Raw genomic sequence first — 25,284 nt, 5'->3', positions numbered from 1 at the left:
ATTTATACTGGATCTCAAAAACATGCCAAGGGAGTAATTTTGAGGACAATGGATCTCTAACCACAGGGGGACAGCATGCAGAGTAAATTGCAAAATTCTTTTTAGTGACTATACTGCTCCTAGTGGTTTAGACTAAAATACAATCAGTTATGTAGTATATCAATAATTAGTAAATTTATGCCAAAAATTGACATAAGAAATTAAAACATAGAAGTTTTTTAGATTCTGTGCAGAAATACAAGAATTATATGACTATGGAAGAAAAAAAATTTGCTGTTTCACATGAAGATACTGCAATAGTACCTCACTTTAAACAGCAGACTTCATGATGCTCCATACAGTTGCTATATGAAAATGCACATTTTACAGCATATTGAACAGGCTAGTTTCTCCTTTATTAAAGAGTCAGAGATTATACCAAGAGAGCTAATTTCTAGATGAACTAGGCCAAGGATTTCAGATTTCAACTACTAAAATTCAGCAATCTTGCAGGACTACTCTGTAACTCCAGAAAGGCTTGTTGTAAGATGCTTTGGTTGTTGATACCCAGATTTAAGGAGCATCAAAGTCATGAAAGGGTCTTCATTAGGTTTAACATACTTTAAGGCAAAACAGCACTTATTAGACTAGAAAGAAGTATTGACTTATCTGATTTTCCATTAGGCAGTTTTCAAAAGTATATCTGTCAATGATTTATAAACTCTTCAGAAAGAGAAAAATGGATGAGTGGATAAAAAGTTCAAACCAATTTGGACAAAAAAATTATTTCCCACAAATGCATACAAAAGTGCATATCCAATAAGGTGGTTAAGTGTGCATGTTGCTTTGCTGTCATTGTCATCTACAGGCTCTGTGGTGGTCTCAAAATAGTTTCAAATATGGGAGGACTGGAGATGATTGGTCATTTCCCATGGGTTACTGAAGGAATTCCAACCACTTCCTAAATGTCAGTCACTTCAGAAATTGTTATAAACAAAGGCATCCATGTGCACATGCAATCTAGCAGGTTTTCCTTACATGGTTTATCAGAATGCTCTTCACCTGCATTGTGTTAGAGGCTGGATGTAAGCTGCGTGTCAGCTGAGGAGATGTAAAAACCAAAACCGGATGTGTGTTCAAAGTTTGACTCCTGCTTCGGGCAGTCACGAGCAGTATCATGCTTCCAAGTAAATACAAAGCAATTCTGTATACTGCTTTTGTGTGATGGACATACAGTCTTCTCAGAAGGTCTGTATTTTACACTGTTCACCAGATTCCTTTGAAGTTTTATTCATCTCTTCACCTGAGAGTTACTATTAAAATTTTCACGTCTTTTCTATCTGTCCTTGGTTCAAAATGTCAAAAATGTTATCTTGCCTTGTGATTTGCTACTTCTGGTAGATTAATTTATAGGATTTCTTCTTTACTTTTGTTTTACACGTGAGTAGTTCCAGAATAGTTATTTCCTGCTTTGCATCACTGTGAAGTGAGAGAAATACCAGACTGGAGCTGTGAAGGGTGTGCCTCAGACAACACTAAGCACATTCCAAACAGCTAAATCTGGTTGGGAATTTTTTGGTAATGCCTTTTATTTTCCCCTTTAAGAAATGTTAGTTTGTCAAGGGTTTTCTATTTTGACATACAATTAAATCTGGTTTTCTGCTAGTTCAGTTGGCAGGTTGTGGATCCAGGGATTGTGGGGGCAGTCTGGGAGCCCTTGGAAAAAGTTCTCCTTGGCTCCCACATTTCCTGCTGTAGTTCCAAACTTTTAGGAACCAGCACTCAGCTCTCAGCTCAGCAGAGGGTAGCTTGGAAACCTGCAAAATGTCCTTTTGGCTGAGATCTGCAGGCTTCCTTCTGCAAAATTGAATGATATCACTTTTGCCATGTTTTCCAAGGCCTTTGAATCTCACCCTCAGCTTGGGAATTGAGAGATGTTCAGAACCCAACAGGGATGTTTGAGCTTCTTACAGAATTGGTTTTACAGCTGTAGTTATGAGAGAGATCATGAATAATCAGAAGTAGAGAGGAAAAGGAAGCTGAGTTAAGCCAGAAAGGGTCTTCTGAGCTTAGAAGATGGAGATATTAATTCAGTTTATTTAAAACCAATTTTTTGAAGTGGTTATTTCAAAGTCAGTTTTCCTCTCAGGCGAGGCTTTTCAAAATTGATCTTTCTGAGACTTTACAGATATAAAATTTTGCAAAGCAGAAAAATCTCCTTTTTAACAGCTCTGCTCTTGGTGACAGAGGACTGTGTTCATTTTCTCATTCAGTGCCATACTAGAGCTCTCTTGATGGAGCCTGAACTCTGAGCAGATGATTTTTCTCCTGTGCTTTGTTACAGTTCTTTACTCCCCAGGTGCTTGGGCCATGCATTCATCACATTTTCCCTAAGGTTCACTCTGGGTAGTTCTTGACATGAATATATCAACAGCCAGCTGCAGTGATGATTGAGAGAAAATATGGGTTAACACATGTTTTGAGAGGAAGATACTCCAGTACCCAGAGATTTCCTGTTTTTTGCAGGTGCTAACTTGAGTTCAATATTTCAATAGTGAGCACATGACCACTACACTCCTTTTCAAAGATAACTGCTTGATTTTTATAATAATAATTTATTTTTTGTTTTATAAAACACTTCAATAAACTTATTCTCTCCCTTAAGTAAACAATCTGGGAGAATTGGTGTTCAATTTACTTTTTGGTCAGAACATTAGGTTTTCTGGCTCACATATCACCTTCTAAAAATCCACTGATGTGTAGGTATATTACAGCTTTAGCTGAAGACCTGAGCTGGAGGAATTAACCAGGTGTTTGCTCACAGTTTTTCAAGAATATAATTGTGTGAACATCCCTGTTACAGGACCACAGTGAGACTTCCATGCAGCCAACAGAGTCAGGGCACCCTGAACATACATAAACCACTGGTAGGTACAGTGGTACTTGGCCAGCAAATACAGAGAGGGATCTAGTGGGATGGGTAACAAATTCAGAGTAACATCACCATTCCAGGGAGGCAGTTTATTTAATATAATGCTTTTTCAGTGAAACCCTTCTGCAAAGACTTATTTTGTTCTCTGGAGCTCTGAGCAAGGTGTGCGCCTGTACTGCATGTCATGTTAACCTCTGTCATCACACTGGGGCTTCCATCAGTGTCCCTCATCTCTTGGATTGAATTATTTTCAAACTGGAAACAAGTTCAGTACTTTGTTCAGTCAAATCAATCAAAGTGTAATTTATTGCAGTATTGCAGCCTCTGGCTGCCTTTCTTGCAGTGCTGCTTTGCTGATGCCAGAGAGCTTATTCTCATGGAAGTGGGGATAAATAAGCCTATTGCACTAGTGAGGAAGATCCATAAATCCCTGCCTATTTCTGAAAGCTAGTTCATCTTCCAGTCCCAGACAGACTGTGGTCACATCCTTTAGAGACAGTAGAGTGTCCCATTAAAAACTGGCATTCTGCAGAGCATATCCAAAGTCAATAAATGGACTTTAATTTTTAAAGGTAACAATCTAATACTGATAATGGCTGGATCCTCAGTTTCTGGAATGTTATGAAAACCATAAAATCATTTGAGCCCATACAATTAACCTGTTTTAAGGTTGTTGTTTAGGAAGTGAATGGGAATAATTTCAAAATTTTCTTCCAAAATTAATTGACATTTCATATCAGGTTCATATCCATATTTTTGGTAGTAAGAAAGTAAAACTCTTCAAAAACCAAACCACACCCAAACCAAAAACTAAAAACCACCAACCAACCAAAAAAAACCAACAAGCAACAAACCACACCCAAACCCCCTCACACATGGCCATAGCCTCAGTAGGTAAAAAATTACATGGTAAATGTAAATTTGATTTCAATGAAGCTTTGAACATTTGTGGAAGTTTAGAACTGGGCTCAGTAAATTACAGTCTCTGTAATGGGCTTATCCGTGCATCAGTATCTCTGCTGTTATCCCCACTTTGTTTATTTCTGGTAATTCTGATTTGTCTTTGTATGTTAATGAAGAAGATTATTATGAGCATCCTCTTTCAGGAAGATTGTTTTGTATATAATCAGGGAAAAAAAGCTGTGTAAATATTCTTCCTAATGAAATGGTAGGCAATATCATACTGGAGTTCATAATCAACAATGATGCTAAAAAGATTCAATCATTCCCTTTTTTGGGGGGATTCACTGCACCTTTAACCTTAAATGTGTAAATGCTATGAAATTAGTAATGACAGGTTTTGAATCAGAAAAATGAACCATATCTAGTTGAACAACAAAATATCTGGAGTGTTGGAAGGCTGGCATTATCCAAAGAAAAACAGATTTTTTTTTTAAAGTCGTTTTAATCACATCAGTCATGTTGCAGCAAGGAATGCAAATATTCATATACTACAGATTGAGACTGCTCTGAAATGTTCTGACAATCTGTTAGGTTTTGAGTGATGTTTCAACCCTATCACTTGGGTTTTTTTGTTTTGTTTGGTTTTGTTTTTTGGGTTTTTCTTCTTTTTTTTATGACTATAAAAAAACACTACTCATCTCTGTCACATGCTGCACAGGATAAAAAGCCTTTCAGTTTTCTTAACAAGAATCAGACGGCCAGGGTGCTGCTGGAACGCAGAGAATATGCCACTGTCTGTTCAAAGTACAGCTTAATGAGCCAGACTAAACACAGTGGACAATAGAGCTGTGGGGGGAAAGGGCTTCTCGTGGATCTGTGGATCAGCTGCAGCTTTAACATCTAACTAGTTTCATTTTTCATCTTTGCAAGTTCCATTTCCCTGTTTTGTTGGTATAAACTGCATTTCAATGAGCGGACTTTCCTGCCTAGGTGATGGTACGGTGTGCTTTGAACAAGGATGTCGTGGATTTCGCTGGGAATAATTCCTGTGTTTCTTTTTCTCTTCCATAGTCACGACCTATTCCCTCACACCTTACTTCAGCAGTTGCAGAGAGTATCCTGGCTTCCGCCTGTGAGAGTGAAAGCAGAAATGCTGCAAAAAGGATGCGCTTGGATAGACAGCAGGTACTGTGCTCTTTGGGGGTCTGCCACATCCATATTTATCAATGCACTGGACTCATTTACATAGGGTGCCATGCAGAAGGGTGGTGCAGTGCCTTGTGTGCTTCTTGCTAGCGAGGTTAATTAAAATACAAAAGCTGTAGTTTTTTTTAAATGAATACACAAGCATGTCTTTGTCTATATTTACATAAGCCGTGTCAGGGTGTCTAATATATTTGTAATGTCCAGCTGGATAAAGCTATATATTTACTTTTTGATGGCTGTAGATTTTCAGAGCATAATGTGTAATGCCTGTATTAGAATTAAAAAGAACTGAACATAGAGTGGATATCATGTACATAAATAACAGAATTGGTTCATGTGTCCATGAATCAGTGTATTTATTTGTGCACATATTCTCTTTGAAAAAGTGTATGCATTTTAAATAGAAGGTGAAATATTATTATTGACTGAAAATAGCTATTTGCCTGAAACAGAGAAGTTGCAATGCTGTATAACAAAATGCTGTCAATTAACTTATTAGTGAGTTTTTAAAGCTCTTTTTTTTTTTCTTTTGGTGCGATTATTCACTTTTTGTTGTGCATGTTACAATTTTATTGCCTTTAATTTTCTGGAAATTGCATGTTTTCTTTCAGTTTTTAAAAAATCTAACTGGTAGTTCATTCCAGGCTTTGATTATTTCCTCACTCCACAGATACAGTGAATGTCTAACATTCATATTACAAAGACTATTATGCTTTATTTCTCTTTGTGATTGTAACAAAGTAAAAATCTTAGTGATATCTCATGTGTTCCAAAATGTGTTCTGTCATATCTGATGAATTTTTATTTTGTGGAATAGAACATTTTTTAAAAGAACATTTTCCTTTTATGCATAGTCCATTGAGTTCTTTCAGGTCATGCCCTAACTGTATAAAAGATTACTACTGCTGTAGTTATAAAATGGGTACTTTAGGATCTGAGAGTGTATGTTGCTATTTCTTTTTGCCGTGATATTTTTTGCTAGTATTTTCATTATTGTACTACATTTGCCTTAAGATTTACAAATCACATGAGATGTCAAAGCACTGTAATACTAAATTTAATTTAGTTTAGAAGCAGTGCTCATTCAGATTGTGCAAGTTTTATAGTCTCTCATTTTCTCTCTGATTTTTCAGTAATAATAAAAAGAAAAGCTACAAAGTCAATGTGCTCTTAGCCCAAGGGGAACTAGAAATGACTTGCACAAACATCAGTTACTTTCATTGCACAAAACTAGTGGCTCAATCCCTTGGTCCAGCCAGGGTGAGGCAGAGTTTAGGTGATTTGAGTGAGAATCCCATAATGTTCCTCAGGGAGCCAGAGACCTGTTGAAACAAAAATCAATATTTAAATGGTAGTCAGAACTAAAACACCCATATTAATAGGATTTTTTTTCTTTTATATGTAGTGCTATCATGCAAGGACTTGATAACCTCTTTGGGGGGAGAGGCATATCTTTACTTTTCATTACAGAATTAAAAATCTGTAGTCAGAATATCTCCCAACTGATTGCCTTAATTGCAACGGTGATGTTAAAGCAGCAAAGCTGCCTATGAACAATGGGTGTTGGGTTCTGCTTCCTTCAGCTCTTCCCCCTTTTTGCCAGTGAGTTCTGGGAACACAGTGGAATTGCAAATAGCACCAGCCATTTGATTCAGCAAGTAGTAAATAATCTGAGCTGGTGTAACTTTGGTGCTTGCAAAACTACTTGTGAATTCAGGGCAGATATGCTGAGTAGATATACTGAAAATGCTGGAAAAAATATAGCAGTGTGTGTTAGGTAGCTTCATAAAATTTAGTAAGAAATTTAACATTCAGGGTGGAATAGATAAATCATTAGAGAAGGAGAAAACCTTGGTTTTAGCCCCAGTTCCATTGAAATTAAATTATTTATTCTGAGGATGGGAAATTAATGAAGTAGACTGAGAGCACAGCATTCCAGAGTGTGGTATTTAATGGACAATAGTGTGCTTAGTTCATCTGCTGAGATGAGAACTGGATCTGTATCCTGACATGCAGAGAGTGTGAGTAATAGGTAAAAGCATTCTATTGTGCTTGTCTTCCTATTTTTTTCTTCTTAAGTTACTATTAAATTTCCTTCACTTTTCTTACATATATCTAAAATGTTATATTTTCATTAGATTTTTTTCTTAAACAGAAAGATTGGAAGAGTTCAGTTCATCACATTGTTTTGTTATTCTATAGCTCTTAAAAAAAAAAAGTGAGCCTTGTTTTTAGACAGGCTTTGAGGATGCCAGTGAAAACTTGGGAGGGAGAAAGGAGAAATAAGATAAATAAGATTTTGATTATGAAAATTAACACTTCATAAATTACATAAAGAGATTTTAAAATTGAAGATAAGCATTAGACAGTCCTGGAAAGTAGATTGTCAAGAGGATCTGGTAAGGGCACTCATTCAGCACTTCCCCTCAGGGATAGAAGCATTGCATCAAGGCTACTTTATTCTTGCATATAGTACAGTGAAATTCTGCCTTTTGTGTTCCAGACAGGTGATCTGCCTCAAAATGAGATGTGGCACTCAGTGGCATGGTCTAATTGATGCGGTAACGTTCTCGTGATAGGTTGGACTCGATGATATCAGAGGGGTCTTCCAACAGAGCCTACAGGGCTCTGTAATTCTGAAATTCTGTAATTTGCATCCCTACCACCACCTTTTTCAGAATATTGCCCATAAATCATGAATTAATTACGAACATCATGAGTGTTATGCCCATTCGTGAAGCTAAGGTAAAACCTTGCAGCCTCCTGAACTCCTTTTCTTGTCTTGTTTATTCCCTTTCCTTTTCTTCTCCAGTATTCCTTCTCTCCCTGACACAACACAGGCCTTGAGCAGGAAGTTCTGAGTATCTTGCATGTATGTCCCTTATGGAAGTCCATTTGTTAAAAATGACAGAAATTTCCAAATTAAATTAGTTTGTTGCCTAGAGTGTTAATTTTAGCTGTGATTTGATGAAAAACCATCTCAATTACTGCTCAGCAGAAGTAAGCAGCTTAAAAGTCAAAACTAGGGACATTTGAAGACCTCAGTTTTTTATAACAGATAGTGTTGGCCATGCTCATGTGTATTTTCTGTTTCTTTCACAAGTATTGTGAAAGAATGTTAAGGACTGGCTTTATATACCTACAGTCCCATGCCCCCATTTGTTTTCTCTTCAGAAGAAACCTCTCCTTATGTGTATGTGTCTCTACACATACAAATATTTTATCATATGGATTAATTTCCAGAAGTATTTCCAATAGCTGCAATGATCTGGGGACAGTGTTAAGAGTGATAAAGTTGTCTACCTTATGATCTTTGTATTTCCTAACTCAAGGCTGAAAATTTCTGCCAGAAAAAATCCAATCTTAAAAATAAGTTAATGAAATCTAGTTTCACTGGCATCACTGACTTATTTTCAACATTGGTTTTTTTCATGCCAGGAATTTATTTCTTAATGGGAAAATAAATGCTTTCTTGTCTTCCAGGAAACTAGTAATTTCCCAATACTGCAACAATAATTTCCCAACTGCAACAATGAAAGCATTGTCAGTTTGTGAGACTTCTCTTTTAAAAAACATCAATGTATTTACAAGGCTGTGGTAGCTCAGACTGCAATGCTTTGGGTGTCTCACTATGTTAGATGTTACTCAAGTGCTCTCTTAAGTTACAGTGCATTTTCATTATCTTGAGATCAAGGACTGTTTGGTTGGCCAGAAGCTTTAGTGTTGAGAAGTTATATATTTGATACCTATTACCCAACTGAAGAGTCCTGTCACTTCCACCTTTAAATTCTGCCAAGTACCAAAAATAATTTATTCTGTGGCACAATTTTTATAGATTTATATGCTGAAATTGTCTAGGTTTACTAGTAGTACTGCTGAACAGTGAAATGCTTGTGACACTGGGCTAAATTTGGTTGATCTTTCACAGTCCAAATCAGGAAGATGGCACAGAGGCAATGAGGAGTTTTTGTGTCTCATTACAAATCACCTCTGTTGAGTCTGGATACTGAAAAATAGTAGCTCTTTTGAATTTTAAACACATTTTTGATCACAGTTGATGAAAAAATCAGAAACAATAATTGAATCAACCTTACATGATTTGCTTCAGTTAGAGATAGAAGAGGCATTATCTGAATCCTTAAGGTTTTCTGTGCTACTTTGGATATTCTCCTGGGATAATCCTTCAAGATCCTTATTACATCTCTAGCAATATTTGGTATGAAGCAGTTGCATTTAGTGGAAGTTCTGAACTACAATGAACAATGGAGTCATGAAACAAGATAAGTAGAGCTAAAATGCAGCCCTTTTCACTTGTATTCATTGCATATGGTGAACAATATAACCATTCTTCTTTTGCCATGCTCTTCCCTTTACAAACCAAATTGTGTCTTGGCTGGACAAAAGAAGAATGGTTAAATAAATATAAAAATCTGAGAAAAGCCATCCTGTCATTATGTCCTGGGCAGTGAGCAGAGGGGCAGGATGCCTGCTTTTTGCACTCCAGAGACCTTGGTCATGTGGCTCAATTCGTTGTTGATCACAAAAATGGAAGTTTTGTTCTAAGAGCTGAACCATTGTCAGTCTCTGCTTCTTCCAAACAGATAACTGAGTGCTGTACTTTTTGTAAAACCCCAACATGAAAGTGTGGAGCAGGACTGGGCTGTGGGACTCTGGAGAAAGTGAAGGTGGGTTAGTGTTCCTACTGTTCCATCTGAAATTAAGGAAAAAACCCCAGAAACCAATTAAAAGTCTTCAAAGAAAGATGTAAGAGTAAATAATAATTTATATACAGTATGCAAGAGCACCTGCCTCTTTATTTTCCCTACAGAAGATGAACTAGATGGAATCTATCTGTGGAAAACCACATAAGAATGGTAGTAGGAAGAAATGCCTTCCCCTTCATTTGGACACAAGTGGTTTTCTGTAAGAGCTACATTTTGTTGGTTTTTGGTTTAGAAATTATACTTTTTGCATGCTGTCATGTTGCAAAATTTATGAATGAACATTTTTCTCTAATTGAAATGAGTAGTTTTTGGCAATCAAGACAAAATGTCAGCACTTGGGAATGAGGAGGGAGGATGAATATAGGAAAGCAGGAAAAGAACTGAATCACAGAGTAATATGACTGTAGAAGTATATGAACCTTTTTATGGACATGTCATGTATAGTTAGCCAGATCATTTAGAAAATTGATGTTGCTTCATTCACAACATGTTGATTTGTACCAGTTAGGAATCTGGACCTTTGAGAATACATTGTTATATTTGCAGATAGAATAGTGGTCCCATATGACTGCAAAGCCAGTGGCCTGGATGCTCTCCTGGATTCAATCCATGTCATTTTAGCCATTTGACTCCACTTCAGTGACTAATGTCATGGAAAAGCTGCAATAGCATGCACAATTTTTGATCAGCCAAAGGAGGGAGCTACATACACTTCTTTCATCCTTATTCCCCAAGGACATGAAATTGGACATGCAATGTGTGATTCTATTGCAGATACACAGCAAATGACAAGTTGAGCCCAAGAAAAACTTAAGCTCAGAGGAAAATGAAAGTTATTGTTATCTCACATATTTCTCATCCTAAAAATGGCATTTCTCAGTCAGGGCTGGTGCTCTTTAAATTAGTAGTCTCTTCATGGAATGCTTGTCTGTAAATAATTTACAGAATATACATGATGAGAAAAAGTTATTCTGCATTTAATTTTTTTAAAAATATGGGTTTAAAAGGTACACTTTCCTTTCATTCCAGTGACTACATGAAAATAGCAGTAGTCAGACAACTTTATAATCTGATAAAGGTGTTGTCCTCACAATACACTGACCTGATGTGCTAGCCTCAGTTAAAAAAAAAAAAAAGTCTTTGTTTATTTGAGCTTTTCAAGCTGACAAGGGCAAGTCTATGTTCACTGAGTATTATGCTCTATGATGCTATGAAACAGTTCTTTGTGATAAACACTGAATGCATTTTTTAAAAAAATCTCTCTTCGAGATGACAGCGGTAATTTTTTTACTATGCTGTGACTTGTAACCAGACAAATTAAATATCAGTAATCTTTGTGGTGGAGGAAGAGATAATTTAATTATCCTAAACTGTATGAGGAGCAGCTGAGGTTACTTGTTCAGCCTGGAAGAGGAGACTGAGGGGAGACCTCACTGCAGTTACAACTTCACTACAAGAGCAAGAGCAGGGGCAAGCAATGATTTTTTCTCTGTGGTGATCAGTGGCAGGACCAGAGGGAATGGCCTGAAGTTGTGTCAGGGGAGGTTTAGGTTGGAAATTAGAAAAAAGTTCTTCACCCAGAGGGTGTTTGGGCAGTGGAACAGGCTTCCCAGGGAAGTGGTCACAGCACCAAAGAAGTGTTTGGACAATGCTCTCAGGTACATGGTGAGACTCTTGGACTCTTAAGAGTCTGTGCAGGGCCAGGAGTTGAACTCAATGATCCTGATGGGTTCCTTGCAACTCAGCTTATTCTGTGATTTTGTGGTAAGTTTGCAAATAGGCACTTCAAACACATCCTTCTCAGCTGTTTTTGTTTGGGGGGAAAAGCAAGGAAAATCTAAAGTTTTCAGTGACTAGGCTGTTAAAGATATTGTAGCACTTTGTCATTTTAACAATATTGCTTTTATCTGTTAGAGGAGTAGGAATAGGTGGCTGTTAGGTTTCTGACAAATGAATTATGGCCTAGACACATATGCTGGGAGCTGACCTAACATTTGACTCTGGATGTTGTCATAGCAGCAACCTGAATAGAGCAGATTGGTACAAGTGCTGGTTGCAGAACTGGATACAGGTTCTGTGCTAATGCAATACATCTGAATATTAATAAAAGTGCACATGTACTGCCACTAGGAAATCACTGCTATGGTGTGTCCTTCTGTTTATATCTAATTCCTATTTTTTTTTTAATTGAGGTTTGTGAGGCGATGTTACTGATCTGCCTCCACCAATTTCTGGTGCTGTTTTGCTGCATGTAATAGGGGGTTGACATAAAAAAAGACTCTTCAAGCACTGTTTTATTAACAAAAATAACATCTGGCTACTGCAGCCCAGGAGCAGTTTGTGTTTTGATTAGGAAGAAAGGAAATTACTGGTGGACAAATTACAAGTAATTGTGAAACTGCTTTGGTAGAAATGAATGAAAAATCTAAATTGCAGTGAGGGCATGGACCTCTAATGCAAGATCACTGTATCTGGCTTTCAGCGGTGACTGGTAGGAGACTTTTAAGCCTTTGTATTTGGAGGACAGAGAGAATTTTGCAATTAATGCCCAGCTTCTAAATCTTGACACTGAGGAGTTTTCTCATGTATTACCTTTCAGAGAGCAGGAAAGAAGGAAGAAAGATATACATTTGTGTCCTTGCTTGTGTGTTGTTGTCTTTCCTGATCAATACACTTCCCAGGAGGAAGGAAAAAATTGTATGGTATTAAATTTTTCTCTATATTCTGTTATTTATAGTGGCAATATAGGGTAATATATTGTATGGGGCAGATTTGGACAACAATGGTCACAGAAAAGGGAGTTATGCAAAAATATCTCCCAGCTGATGCTGGAGGATGCCCTGCTGAGGCAGTGCTGCTGTGGCAGAAAGCTGCAAATGCAGAGGGAGCACAAAGAAGAGGTTTTGTGTCAGGGTGATGGAGTCCTTGTCACAGCTATTCAGTATGCAGGGAGAGCACATCAACTGTACATCCTTGTAAGAGGTGGAGGAGACAGCATCAGGAGTTCCCTTCCTTTTGGGTTTCACAGCCTAATTTGCTCTAGAGGATGGAAGAAAAAAATGCACTTGATCCAAGTGGCAGCTGTGCAGAGGGATAGGGCCATGTCCTACCTCTGCTATGTATTTATATAAGACCTGAAAAATTCCAGCTCAAAGTGATTTTTGCTTCAGAATGGGAGGTTTCTTGAGTCTTAGAAAAGAGCAAAAGGAAGCAGATGGTTCACTTAACATAAAGCAAACAAATAGAAATCAGAATCCCAAAATCCACAAGAGGCAAATGTCACTTAACTTGCAAAGAGCTCAATGCCTCTTACACTACAGAAGATTTATTAGTAATAGCTTTTTGTGCTCAGACATCTCTTTGTGATTTGCTATTTAATAGGGATGAGAATGACTTCTGTCCTTCAGTACTTTATCCTTTTTTATCTGCATTCAAAATTATCACTAAGATGACTGTAATGCCCTTGGATACCCACACTCCAGTTTGCATTTCAGGCCTTGTTCACTCCCATCATTTCCCCACCTAGTGATTATTTTACTTCAAGGTTGGTCGTTGGTTTGTTTTTGTGGTTCCAAATGATAGGCCTTAACCACTGAGGCAAAAAATGTTATGCAGGCACCGTTTAGCTGCATGTGGATTATTGTCAGGAGATCAAATTATGTACAAGTATGGGGAAGCTTAGCTTCCTACCCAGAATGCACTGGCCATATTGTCAAGGGGAAGAAAATAAGTGGTATGCATTGTAATTTTAAATCCTGCTGCCTTTCAAGTCAGTGGCAAAATTCCTGGTTTCAGCAGCGCTGGATAGGGCTCTGTCATTAGCAGATGCAGCTGGAGAGGATGCCAAGTATCACAGGGCAGCCCCCCTCCCTCCTCACTCCAGACCAACCACCAACCTACATTAAATTTGCTACATGCAATGGAAAGGAATAATGTGCAAGGCATGCAATTGCAAATAATTTCATGCCTTGGATTTTCAGTGAGGCCCTAAGGTGAAGAGCTAATTTTTCACCTCAACACAGAGATCATTAAATTAGAAAATGCTGTATTTTTCCAGGCTCTTTGTGCTGAGTGTGTGTAGTTGAATTTCAAGCTGCTGATTTCAGAGTATACTTTAAGGCACCCTGAGCTGCAATAAGATCTTGAATGTGAAGTAAAATTGATGTCAATGTAAATTTTCTGTTCTGGAGGTTGACAAAGCTGAAGGCTCAAAAATAGAATATTGTGTTGTTCCTTCGACAGGAACTTTTAAGCAATCTTATCCCCCTTCCTACCATAGGTGGAATGAAAATGAACAGGGTTGGGAACAGCTTTCTTCCAGGTGTCTTTAACATTTTTTTTATGTCAAGGAGGCAGAAAAGGAAAGGCCAGTGAATGTGTAGATATAAGAGTTCTCTATTCACGCTTGAGGATCGAGGGCTTAGAGTCAGGACTTCTGTTCTTCCTGCTCCAGCCTTAAAAGCCAGGAACAGAGAACATTTTTACTTAGCCCTTCCTTTCTTGCCCTATGGCAAGAAGATATTAAATGTGAAGCATTTTCTTGCCTTTCAGATGTTTCTGTCATAGACACAAGAATGTATTTCTTTTCCTGTGTTTAGTTAATGACTCCATTGCACACACCCTCCTGCCCAGAGCACAGGCAGGGAATAATGTTTCTGGTGAGTAAATCCCCATTATCACGCAGAGTTTGGGCCACTTTAATGACATCAACGCAAAGCCAGTGTGCATGAGCAAAACCTTATTTTTCAAGAGAGGCAAATTCTGGTTTTGGTTATTGAATTCGATTTAGTAGGTTTGAGAGAGACATAAATTAATCCTAAATTCCAAACATCAGCTGCACAATGGATTCAGAAGTGTTCCTCAATTAGGAAATGCGGTTCTGCCCACAGAAAATACATGTACAAGTGAATGCACAGACTGCTTATGTTTGGTAGCAGGAACATGTTTGTGATTCAACAACTGGCTTGATGTCCTAAACTAAATTTAGAAACATATTTTTCTAAGAAAAAAATTAAACCTATAATAAGCTGTGGGAGCAGGAGCTGAATGCAGTGCCTGAGAGCAGCACCAGCTGCTAAAGAGGCTAGGCACAGGACAAGGCAGCCAAGCAGGCTGTGGCCAGCAGCCCAGGCATTGTGCCAAAAGAATTCTCCCTTGAAATGAGAATATTTGGGGAACAGATTTGCACTGCAGTACACATATTTCATGCTTATTACTCATGGTATTTCATATTAAGCTTCAGTTTTACTGTCTCCATTAATAAAGCAAATCAGAAAGTGCATCCTCGAAAGGCCAGTCTAAGTTCATTCTTTGTTTCTTCCAATGGCATATGCTACTTTGGTTTGATGATTATGGAGTCAAAAGGCCATGCCCCAAACATCACTTCTTATTTACTTAATCTTTTAAAATACAGAAGCCTCACAGCACTGAAGTTAAAGGATTATAAAGTTCTATAAAAAAATTAGAGCAAGTCTTCTTCGGTAGCAAAATATTCTCTTTCTACAAAATAGTTGAAGACAGGGTGCGGAGGTCAGGTGTGTTTGGGTTTTTTTTAATACCATTTCTTTTTAAAATATTTTTTTTAAACTGTAAAAGTTAAGTTTTGCCTGAGACAGTGTTCATTAACAGACACCCTGCATTGAATTAATAGAAAGAATTTTGTTTTCCACAAACATGATGTTAAGGTTTTAATGCAGATTTGAAATAAAATAATTAGCATTCAAATTTTTCAAACACAGGGTAAAATATCTTTAAAATATCTGAACCTACCTTTGAAAAGAAGAATCAATCATTAAGTGAGTAAAAAAAAAGCAATTGCTCACTCTCTAACAGACAAGAAAACCAGGGCTTGTTGGTGTTTTGGTTTTTTCCCAGAAGATCTATAACTTTGACTATAATTTACCTGAGGAAACTAAAGGATGGAATCTGCAGCGGGCTTACTTTTCTTCCTTTCCAAAGTGGAACACACAGACATTTTTAATTAGTTGAAAATGAGGAAGTTAATTCAGCATTGACCTCAAATGCTTCATGTCTAGGCCGTCATCTGTTTCTAAATGAAGAAGAATTTAATTTGGAATCTAACATAAAGTGCTTTGGCCCATTCCTCCTGACAGACACTCCATGATGTGTAATAATAAAAGGAAGTCTGGAGCAGAAGAGAAATAGGAAGAATCACTCAAAATCCAAATCATGTACCCCATAGTTTTCCATAGAGCCTTTTTCAGTGGTCACATCTCAATATCCCAGATCTGGCAGGAGAATGGAAAACTGTTTTGTGTCAACAAAATAGGCTGGCAGTGGTGGGAGTAATACCAGTTGTAGTGCAGTAGATGAAGAGACCTATAGTGGGAGGTTTAATTATGGTGACCATGATGATATTGTAGTAATAAATCTGCAAAGCTGGCACAAGCATTGCTCCAGCACTCCCACACACTGTTCCTTGTGTGCTTCCTAAACATTTGATTCATAAGTTTAAAGATTTTCTCTGTTGGTGCTCTGGTGCCACAGTCCTCCTGCACTGAATGGAGTAATGCTGATCTATCCCAGCTGAAAATGTTGTCCATCACAGTCACTGGAAAATGGCATTTTGGCAAGGGGAGAAAGAAACTCCTGCAGGAATACCTTACTGAGATAATTTCTTTAGGACCATACACATAGGCATGAAAAGTACTGAGTAAAATGCTTGATAGTTATCATAAAAGTGGAGCTGCCTGAGGCATAGCAAGGCTTGTTCTGAATGAGAGGATTACACTCTCAAAGGAAAGGAGGAATTCCTCTTGCTTTGCATATTTCTGGTTCAGCAGTAAGTACTGCTATGCCTTTGTCATCACACATCAGTTCCAGTAAAACATTGATTCATTCACCACCATTACCTGCAGGCAAAACCACTCTTGGGATGGCAAAAGAGAGCATTGTTTCCTTGCAGTTTATGTTGTTTCTTTTTTGGAAGAAAAGTCAGATATTCAGACTCCTCCATTAGTACTGCCTGTCAACAAAGAAGCAGCAAAAATGATCAGTAGCTATCATCTTCTGCAAGGTGCTGGCCTCTGCAAAGAAATTGGCTTTGAGAGGGTTTATGTAGCAAGATGAGAAGAAACATGACATAACCTCGACTTCATTTCCCCTGAATTTTTACCTTTATTTTCTTCAGATTTTTAGCTACTCTAGTTCTGACAGGGGCATCCTAGGCCCTGCAGTTCATTGTGCAGTGCTTCACTTTTGGGATCAGGCATATACAAAATGAATTCTCTTAGGAAGGAGCAGGTTTAGCAAACCTGTGCCCACGTCCTGTGTCCTGAGTGACCTTAGGCTGAGAGCTCTGTGGAGGGAAGGAAAAGATCCTTTCATATTCTCCCCTCAGAGGCTGAAGGAGTTGGGGTAGTCTTTCAAGGGAAACTTCCTTTCCTTTAATAGGAAATGGGGGCTGGGAGTGGGTTAGGAGGTGTAAATAGAGGAGGTGGGGATTCTCAAGGTTGCCTACTTAAAAACAAAGCCTCAATCAATAACTTGTCATAAGGTCCAAGGCAAGGATCGTGCTGTTCTTCAAGTCAGAGTAAAATCTGCTTTTGTTTTCTGCCTGTCCTAAGAGGAAGAAATTCTGTAGGAGGCCTGGGCCCTAACAATCTTCTTCCCTCTGCTGGTATAACAGGGAGGAAAAAATTTCTACCTGCCCTCTCTCCTGTTATCCTCCTCTGCAAGGCAGAAAATGGTGGCTGAAGACTCTTCTGCTCTTCACATGACACCTCTGTCTGGATTTGTACTGCTTTCTCCGTAGGAAATGTCATGTGTATGTTGTGAAATACACTGCCACCCACAGGAGTTTTGCCAAAACCCAAAGGTATTGGCACAATTCCCATATTCATCCAGGCCCAGTCCTACCTTTTACATGTCTGAAGCTGCTTGTAACCTGGTGCCAGCCATTGTTGGACATAATTTAGATTTGCACAGAGGAAGTCCCTGCTGTGCACACATTGTGGTGCATTGTGCAGTCTTGCACTGGGCATCTGTCCTGTATATTAAGACAACTTTCAATTAGTAGTGGCGGAATACCTAGCTGTCTAAATGATTTCATATATTAAAATTCTCTAGAAAAAGAAAGAGCATGACCAATATAGCTGATGAAATAGTTTAGGAATTTTGATATGAAAGCTATGGTGGTGCAACCTAAGAGAAGAACAGCAGGAGCTATAGAGAAAATTAACTTGCAAGGCCACTTTCTATCATTAGTCCACCTAAATGGGATTGCTCCATTGAATCATTAAGCTTTTTAATATTCCTTTATTCCTGATGGGAAAAAAGCCACACCAAGGAGAGCACATTCAAAAATCAACTATCTAGAACCTCACTAAAGATAAGGCCCCTATCTTAAGGGCCACAGGAAAGGATAAATGCTATCCCTTTCCATTTGGGCAGAGAAATACAGTCCTTTAGTAGAACAGTTTCTCTTTCCCTGGGTCTGAGCATCCCAGTTAACTAAACTGTAGGAGTAGCTCATCCATGTGTCCATGCTCAACAGCAGCACTGGTGGCCTCTGAAAGCTCCTGTTGCACTTCTGCTACCACAGTGGGTAATGAACTGAAAAGCTGACAGACTGTGAACAGTGAGGGTCTGCTAGAGTACTGCTCCAGCAAAAGTGGTTCTCCAGCAGCTCCTTGCAACAGCCATAGAATATCTCTTCTCAAAGGTTGTTTGCTGCACTGCAGATGATGTGGCATTGGTGAAAAAACAAGACGCAAATGTTGCAATCTGAAAACACCAACCTTTTATTTAAGGTTAACATAACCATTCCAGTTTGTAGATGATGTGTCATTCTATCAGAAATGCAGCAGTCTGGGGTTCATTTATCTCTCTTCTACACAATAGCATCTTTTTATTTTGATCTTCTTTTTCCATGTCAGTCTCATATTTCATTTCTTGTTGAGCACTGGCTGATGTCATTTTTGATGCCTGATGACAACACTGATGGTGACAGTTCATTTCAGAGTTAATAATCTGAGAGCAAAAGGAACCTATGCCATTCTAACCTGAAACTGAGGCATGGCTTTCTTTTCTTGGCTCTATATCCTGTGTCAGGAGGACAGTCTGGATATCCTTGAAGTGCTGGCAGCTAACTTAACATTTTCATAGGCACTCTTCAAGTTTCCACATCACTGTTGGTATTTCAGGCAGTTTAGATGCCTAACTGGACTCTGTATTTCACTAAATTTACCTCAGTTAGACTGTATCAATATTTCACCACCATCTAAAAAATTCTAGTTACATTTTTTTATCAGAAGTATGAAAAAAATTTTTATAGTGGACTTCAAAGCAAAATCATCATTAGTACTAGACTCTGGCAGTGACATGTTTATTACAGTTGCCTCTGCAGGCTAGGAGCACTTTTTCATGTAATCTCAGGTTTTCAGGCCAGAAAATTCTACTCTGAGACTGATGTGCTCTCCATGTAATGATGAGATGATAGACTCACAGCTAAAGCACGAGTGTTCAGCTTGGCTGGAATAGCCAGCTCCAACTGAGCTACAAATTGAGTAGTATGTCACACAAGAGTGGGCTTTCTCATTTTTTATACATACTTGATTTAAGTAAGTAAAAGTGAAGAAAATAATGCAGAGAGAGTGGCAGAGAAAAACACAGTCTAGATCTGATAACAGAGTGGAAAGCAATTTAGCAATCCCCCAGCTGCTCCTTACAAGAGGAGAAATAGTGTGCAAACCCAAGAACAGCAATTATGTCCCACTTGATTTTACTGCTAAGTCCACTCCTGAATTATCAAAACATTTCCCAGTCTAAGGAATATCTGGCATGAGTTCTGTGATTTTATTTGAACTTTACTTCATGTTTTATTTTAGCCAGCTTGCTCAAATTTGCATTAAGTACTTCTGGATAAAATCTCAGGGGTCTTTCTGCTGGCTGTAAGTAGACCTCATCCATAAATCTAATGCCTTTTCCTGCAATGCTGTTTTGGAGAATAACTAAACTTAAAGGGGAAGGAATCTGTCTCAAGATGCAATTATTTTGTTATATCTATCTGTACTGATGGTTTTGGACACCAGGTTATGGGACTGTCAATAGATGCATCATTTTAAGGGATACTGTGAATAACCTGGGAGGTGGAGAAATACCCATGGAGAGATATTATGTGACAAATATAAATATAAATATGTGTATAAGTCTGGAAAGGTTATTAGAGAGAACCCTTCCCCTTCAATAAAATATTGCTTTGTTATATTTTAAGTGTTTTCCTAAAGAGACTAAGATTCTAGCACTCATTTTTCAGGTTTCAGCTATGGGTCCAGTACAGCAAGTTGAAATTTCAAGTAGATGTTAATTTTCTATTAATAATTCCTCAACATAAGGACTGTAAATTCTGCAGAACTTTATTCAAAATAGTTTAGAGGTAAGAAGACATGATGCCACATGGCAAACAGGTCACAAGGGTTAACATTTCTATGTGCAAATCCAGAGTCTGTAGCAAATACTTTGCTTTTCCTACTGTGAATACTAAAACTCTGCTGACTTAATTGAAAATTTGGCTTTTGTTCATTCCACTGTAAGAGAAATAAGTCTTTCTGGGGAAGGTAGTATCTTTTCTTAGATAAGCTTTTGGGTACAGAAGTTCTTCTGCTCTTGCCTCACATTGCCTCTGTGCTGAGCTTACAGCTGTAAGAGCACATCCTACAATATTAAAAGAAGTCCTTTTACAGGACTATAAATATTCAGTACTTTAGATGTGAAGGTCAGCCAATGCAAAGGACTACTGTGTAGCTTCACTTAGATGTCAAACTTAGGAAATTATGTAGGTCTATGAAACTATGAATTATGCAGGTATATTTTCTTTTTTTTTTTCAAGCCTCACTAGTCTTGAACAGGCTTTATTTAGTGTAGTTTATTTAGTAGTAATCCCAACACAAACCTTAGCAACTGGAGAGGGGAGAAAGAATGTGCAATGGAAACCAAAACTGAAGTGAAAACTCACATCCATCATTTGCAGAAATACCATTTCCGCTACTGCTAAGCACACTGAGTCAACAGCCTTACTGCAGAATTAAGGGAAAATTTAGCCTACTATGTGATGCCAAAGTAATGTTTAGCTGTCCGGGCTTCCAGGATATTAGCTATAAAATTAAAAGCTGGGTTAAACACTAGAGAGTTACTTTAATGTAATTAAAGCTAATAAAAGATCCAGTATTCTGTCAGAACAATGTGTGTCATCCAAGCAGTTGGTAGAATCGTCACTTATTAAGATTGCCTGACATTTCCCATTACAATACTAGGTGTGCAGTTCAATGATAGCTTCATGACCTTCAGCCCACAGGGATTACATTTACTCTTCTCTATGCCTTCCATCTGTTGAACTCTTTCAGAGATAATTACAGCCATTTTCAAGATTGAGAAAATTTTTATCCTGTAAGGATAGTTTGATCCTTAAGTATATTTACCATTGCTTAAAAAAAAAAAAAAGGCTCTATGTTTGTTCTTGACAACATGATGTCATTTATACCAAGGATGTAACACTGGATACACATCTTTACACAATCAAAGTATTTTATTTGCTAAATTCTGATCTCAGTGCAGAAGGGAGGAGAAAAGTGTTGGGGCTGGAGCCTGGTGAGGGGTGACAGGAGCAGTGAAAGCAAGGGACAAAGGGAAAGTGACATTATGAGAAGTTGAGCAAGCTGAGGCTGGCAGTGGGATGGAAACTGGCCAGATGGATTAAACTGGTGGTGTAAGAGGATCAGATACTACTAATGATAAATAATGTGACTTGAAAACAGGAGCTGCTCTGGCTAACTATGGAACATGACTTTGCTCCCTGTGGGACAAGATTTTTGGGGTTAGGATACTGATAGGAGTCTGAGCAGAGAGAGAAAATCTCAAATGGAACCATCAGTGGTTGTAACACTGATTAAATACAAACAAGGAAACAAAAAAGGCCTTGAGTTGTTGAAGCTGCTCAGGTATCTGGAATCAAGAGACTTATTTAGAGAGGAGAGATTAGGATTTGCTAGGCAAGAATATTGAAACTGAGATGAAGGGTAGAAGACAAGACTGGAGAAGCAAAATCCTCAGGGATTTTGCCAAGACAGAGCACGAGGTGTACACAGTCTGGTCCTGGCAACAGCAGGTTGGTGTCTAAGAAGGGGCCAGATTCTGGGCCCTTCGGTGGGAGCCAGGTTTCCTGTGGTTTATCCTCCTTTAAATACCTTGCTCCATGCAGATGGTGATGGCTACTTACCCTGGCAGCTTCTTCTCTGTGCAAAAGCTGAGCAGGGCAGAGAACTCCCAGCCCCACAATCCTCTGTGCATATAGCAGGGTGTCTCGTGATGTAACTTTTGAGTTTGTTCCCAGTTAAAAACTTCAGAGTTTTTAAAACTTAATTTACACAAAGAGAAGTTCTTATGTTGTTATGGTTGCAGAACTCAAGAACTTTACATATTAGGTAACTTTAGCTTAAGGTTGCCTTTGCTGCAGAATCTCACCATCCGAAAAGCACTGATAAAAGTCCTATCTATCAGGAGTATTGTAAGGATTAATTGAGTATGCTTTGAAAAGTGGTATGTGGTTTTATCATACATTTCAATTTATTTTACTGTTGATTGTAGAATTAAGTTAGTGGGATTCAAATGAGAAAAACATATGAAACTTTATCTCCTTTCTTCTAAAAGCATATTACAAGCTACTGAAACCTAAAAAAAATAAATTGTAAAGCCTGCTTTGTTTTTACAAGTGAATGAATTTTTTTTCCTGTGCTGAAAAAGGAGAAGACCATATGCAAATATGCTTGCCTATTTGTTTGAAGACTTATCTGTATTTGAGCTTTCCTAACCTCAAAGTGGTATTCTAAAAGAAGCATTTATTGACAAGATCAACAAGCAATCCACATTTTTCAGTTTAACTTATTTAAAAAGGCAGTATCAAGAAATATGAAGTGAAAATGTGTTTGCCTTTCTGTCTCTTTTCTAATTCACAGGAAAAAAAATCACGCTGACATAGGGGCAGTTAAAAGCTGTTATTCTCAGAGTCGTTGATTTGTCAGTCTGGCAAGTACTGCATTATTGAAAGCAGTAGCTCTGTGCATGTCACCAGCTTTGCATTTTTGGAATATTATTATTTATACTCTTTTTGCAGAAGTTTTGTTAGCCCTGTGGTGAGCTGGCACTAGCCGTGTGAGTTGATCTGTACACACACTCCCTGTCGGATTTACATTTACATTTTAGCCATGCCTGTTGCTAGCAAGGAAACCAAGGCAATAGTACTGCTCTCTCTTAATTGGAGTACACTGAATTTCTGACACGTGTGTGTATAAGGGTTCAAAACTCAGTGTAGCACAAATTTGCCAGGGTTTTCGATTTTCACAAATTATTGCTTTTTTAATGTTATTTTGGAGGTGGTAAAGGAGATGGGGAACAGAAGGGATCAGTGACACTGCTAAAGATGCTTCTATGATGACTGTTTTAAAAGAGTTCTGTGTGCTGTCCCTCTGCTGGGAGGGGAACAAGAGGCTGGGAAGTGCCAGTGAGCCTTGCTCTTTGTACCACAGTCCTGACAATCTGCACCAACATCATATTGCTGTGGATAGTGATTCCTCTGTAAACTATTCATTTGCTGCTCAGAGCATCAGTCAGAGCAAAGGGTTTCTTCAATATACGGGTTATGCAACAGCTCATGGAAAATGTTGTTAGGATGTACTGTGCTCAGAGGGTTACTAAATTGCTTCCCTGATTAAAAATAAAATCAAATATATTTTTTCTATCTCCTCTTTTGTGGAGGAAAAAAAGTGTTCTCCCAGTACAGACCTTGACATAAAACTGAGACACAAATATCTCTGGTATATATCAAGTTGAGGATCACAGTAAGGACCTCATGCTTCCTCTTTTCAAGCCCACGGATAAGTTTTTATTCTAGCATGCTTTTGTACCTACAAAGTATTTTTCCATATTCTGATTTCAATAATTTTGCAGGTAATGTGCTCAAACTTAAATGTCTTCACCTCCAAAATAAATACAGAAGAGAAATATTGTTAGAGGGATGATTTATTTCCTTTGGCATATACTAAATTAAGATAGTATGAGTCAAATTCTAGATGAACAGATGTTTTATCTGCACCTTGGTCATTCTTCTTATTAAAGGCAAATTATAAATAGTTTAAAAATGCTTAGTTAATACATCAAAAGTTTAGTATATGATTATGATGACAACAGTATATATTCCATGTAGTTAGGTCAAACATGTCTCTAAATGGTTAGTTAATTGCTAATGATTGTCTTGAAATCAAGGTATTTTTAAAATAAAAATTTAAATAAATAAGCCTTTTCAATGTAAACATTATATAGGGAGAAACAGGAGGTGCTGAATAACTAACACAGAATATTTCCAAGATGTCTGTTTTCAGTGGAACAACAATATATTTACTTTCTACATTAGTTTAAAATCAAAGGCATTTCAGGTGAAAAGAATGAAGAAAATGAATCTATTAAGAATGAATCTCAGGTATACAAAATAAATATGATATTGATATTCTCCATCCCCAAGAAAAAGAGAGACCGGCTTCTTTATCCTTGGTATGGCTGCAAGGGAAAATGGCACAACTTTGCCATTTGACCATTAAAAAAAAAAAACATTTCCAAAAAAAATGCTTAAATCCCAGAGGAATGTATGAGAGGCAACATCTAACCCCCTGGGATCAAGCTCATGGTTCATAATCCTACCAGTAGGGCTGATGCTCGGGCCTGCTCAGAAAAAGCTTGACAAAAATCCTGCCCTATTTCTGCATGTAGTTGGAGTCATGAAGACTGAGGTAAACGCTAAATTAAGGATCAGATTTAGTGTCTCAAATGTATGGCAACTTATACATCATTTAGTGACAGGTGATCAGTGTGCTGTTTAAAGAGATGTGTAATATTTAGAGGAAGCCTCCTTTTGCCAGTGGCCAAGAGATTAGAGTTCATATGCAGAACCAGGAGCCCTGGTTGCAGCATCATCCACAACTCCTTTAGCCTGCCTGAGAATTCCTTCCCCACTGGAGTGCCCAGACTCCACCTCAAGCCTCAATCCTTGGCACGTCACAGCGTTTTGTAGGGCTATAATCAGTTCTGTACAAAGATCCCCCTTCAGTAGCACAGCTCCAGACTTGGCTTTCTGACCTCAAAACCACCTGTGGATTTCGTGTGAGGGAGGAGCTGGCAGGGAGCCTCCCAGGGCAGCGCTTCTGAGGGGGACCTGAGTCATGCTCCCTTCTCGTGTGCCGTCTCTGTGGCGCTGTAAATTGTGCATTCCTTCCCGCGCAGTGGCACAGCTCCCGCGACGACTCCCACCGCAGCTTTGCTTGGAGCCTGGTTGCTAGGAGATGGCAGCTCTGAGTTCAGGGCCCTCCTCACCACAGCCAGCTGAGACCCTGCATCCCAATTTCTCCACCTCTTCACCATGCACGGCGACAAGAAGCCAGAGCTCTGGTCTCCCACTTCTTGTCCCTGTGCTCCAAAACACGTGGGCTGGTGTGCACTGAGGTGCACCGAGCTCTCCTGCTGCCTCCTCCAGCC

At 38.4% G+C, this 25,284-nt stretch overlaps 1 protein-coding gene across 4 annotated transcripts in view; it reads left to right on the top strand.

The window, feature by feature from the left end:
• Positions 1-25,284, top strand: part of NOL4 (nucleolar protein 4) — a 187,597-nt gene that overhangs the window by 147,365 nt on the left and 14,948 nt on the right. For all 4 annotated transcript variants that reach the window (XM_058022986.1, XM_058022978.1, XM_058022995.1 and 1 more), the window contains one exon: positions 4,886-4,999. In XM_058022986.1, coding sequence (XP_057878969.1) covers positions 4,886-4,999 — 114 coding nt within the window. The remainder of the gene's footprint in view (positions 1-4,885; positions 5,000-25,284) is intronic.

The sequence above is a fragment of the Melospiza georgiana genome, chromosome 1, assembly GCF_028018845.1.
Source record: "Melospiza georgiana isolate bMelGeo1 chromosome 1, bMelGeo1.pri, whole genome shotgun sequence".
NCBI classification, from domain to species: Eukaryota; Metazoa; Chordata; class Aves; order Passeriformes; family Passerellidae; genus Melospiza; species Melospiza georgiana.
The sequence above is the reverse complement of the archived record's forward strand: the minus strand, read 5'-3'. Positions and strand labels throughout refer to the sequence as shown.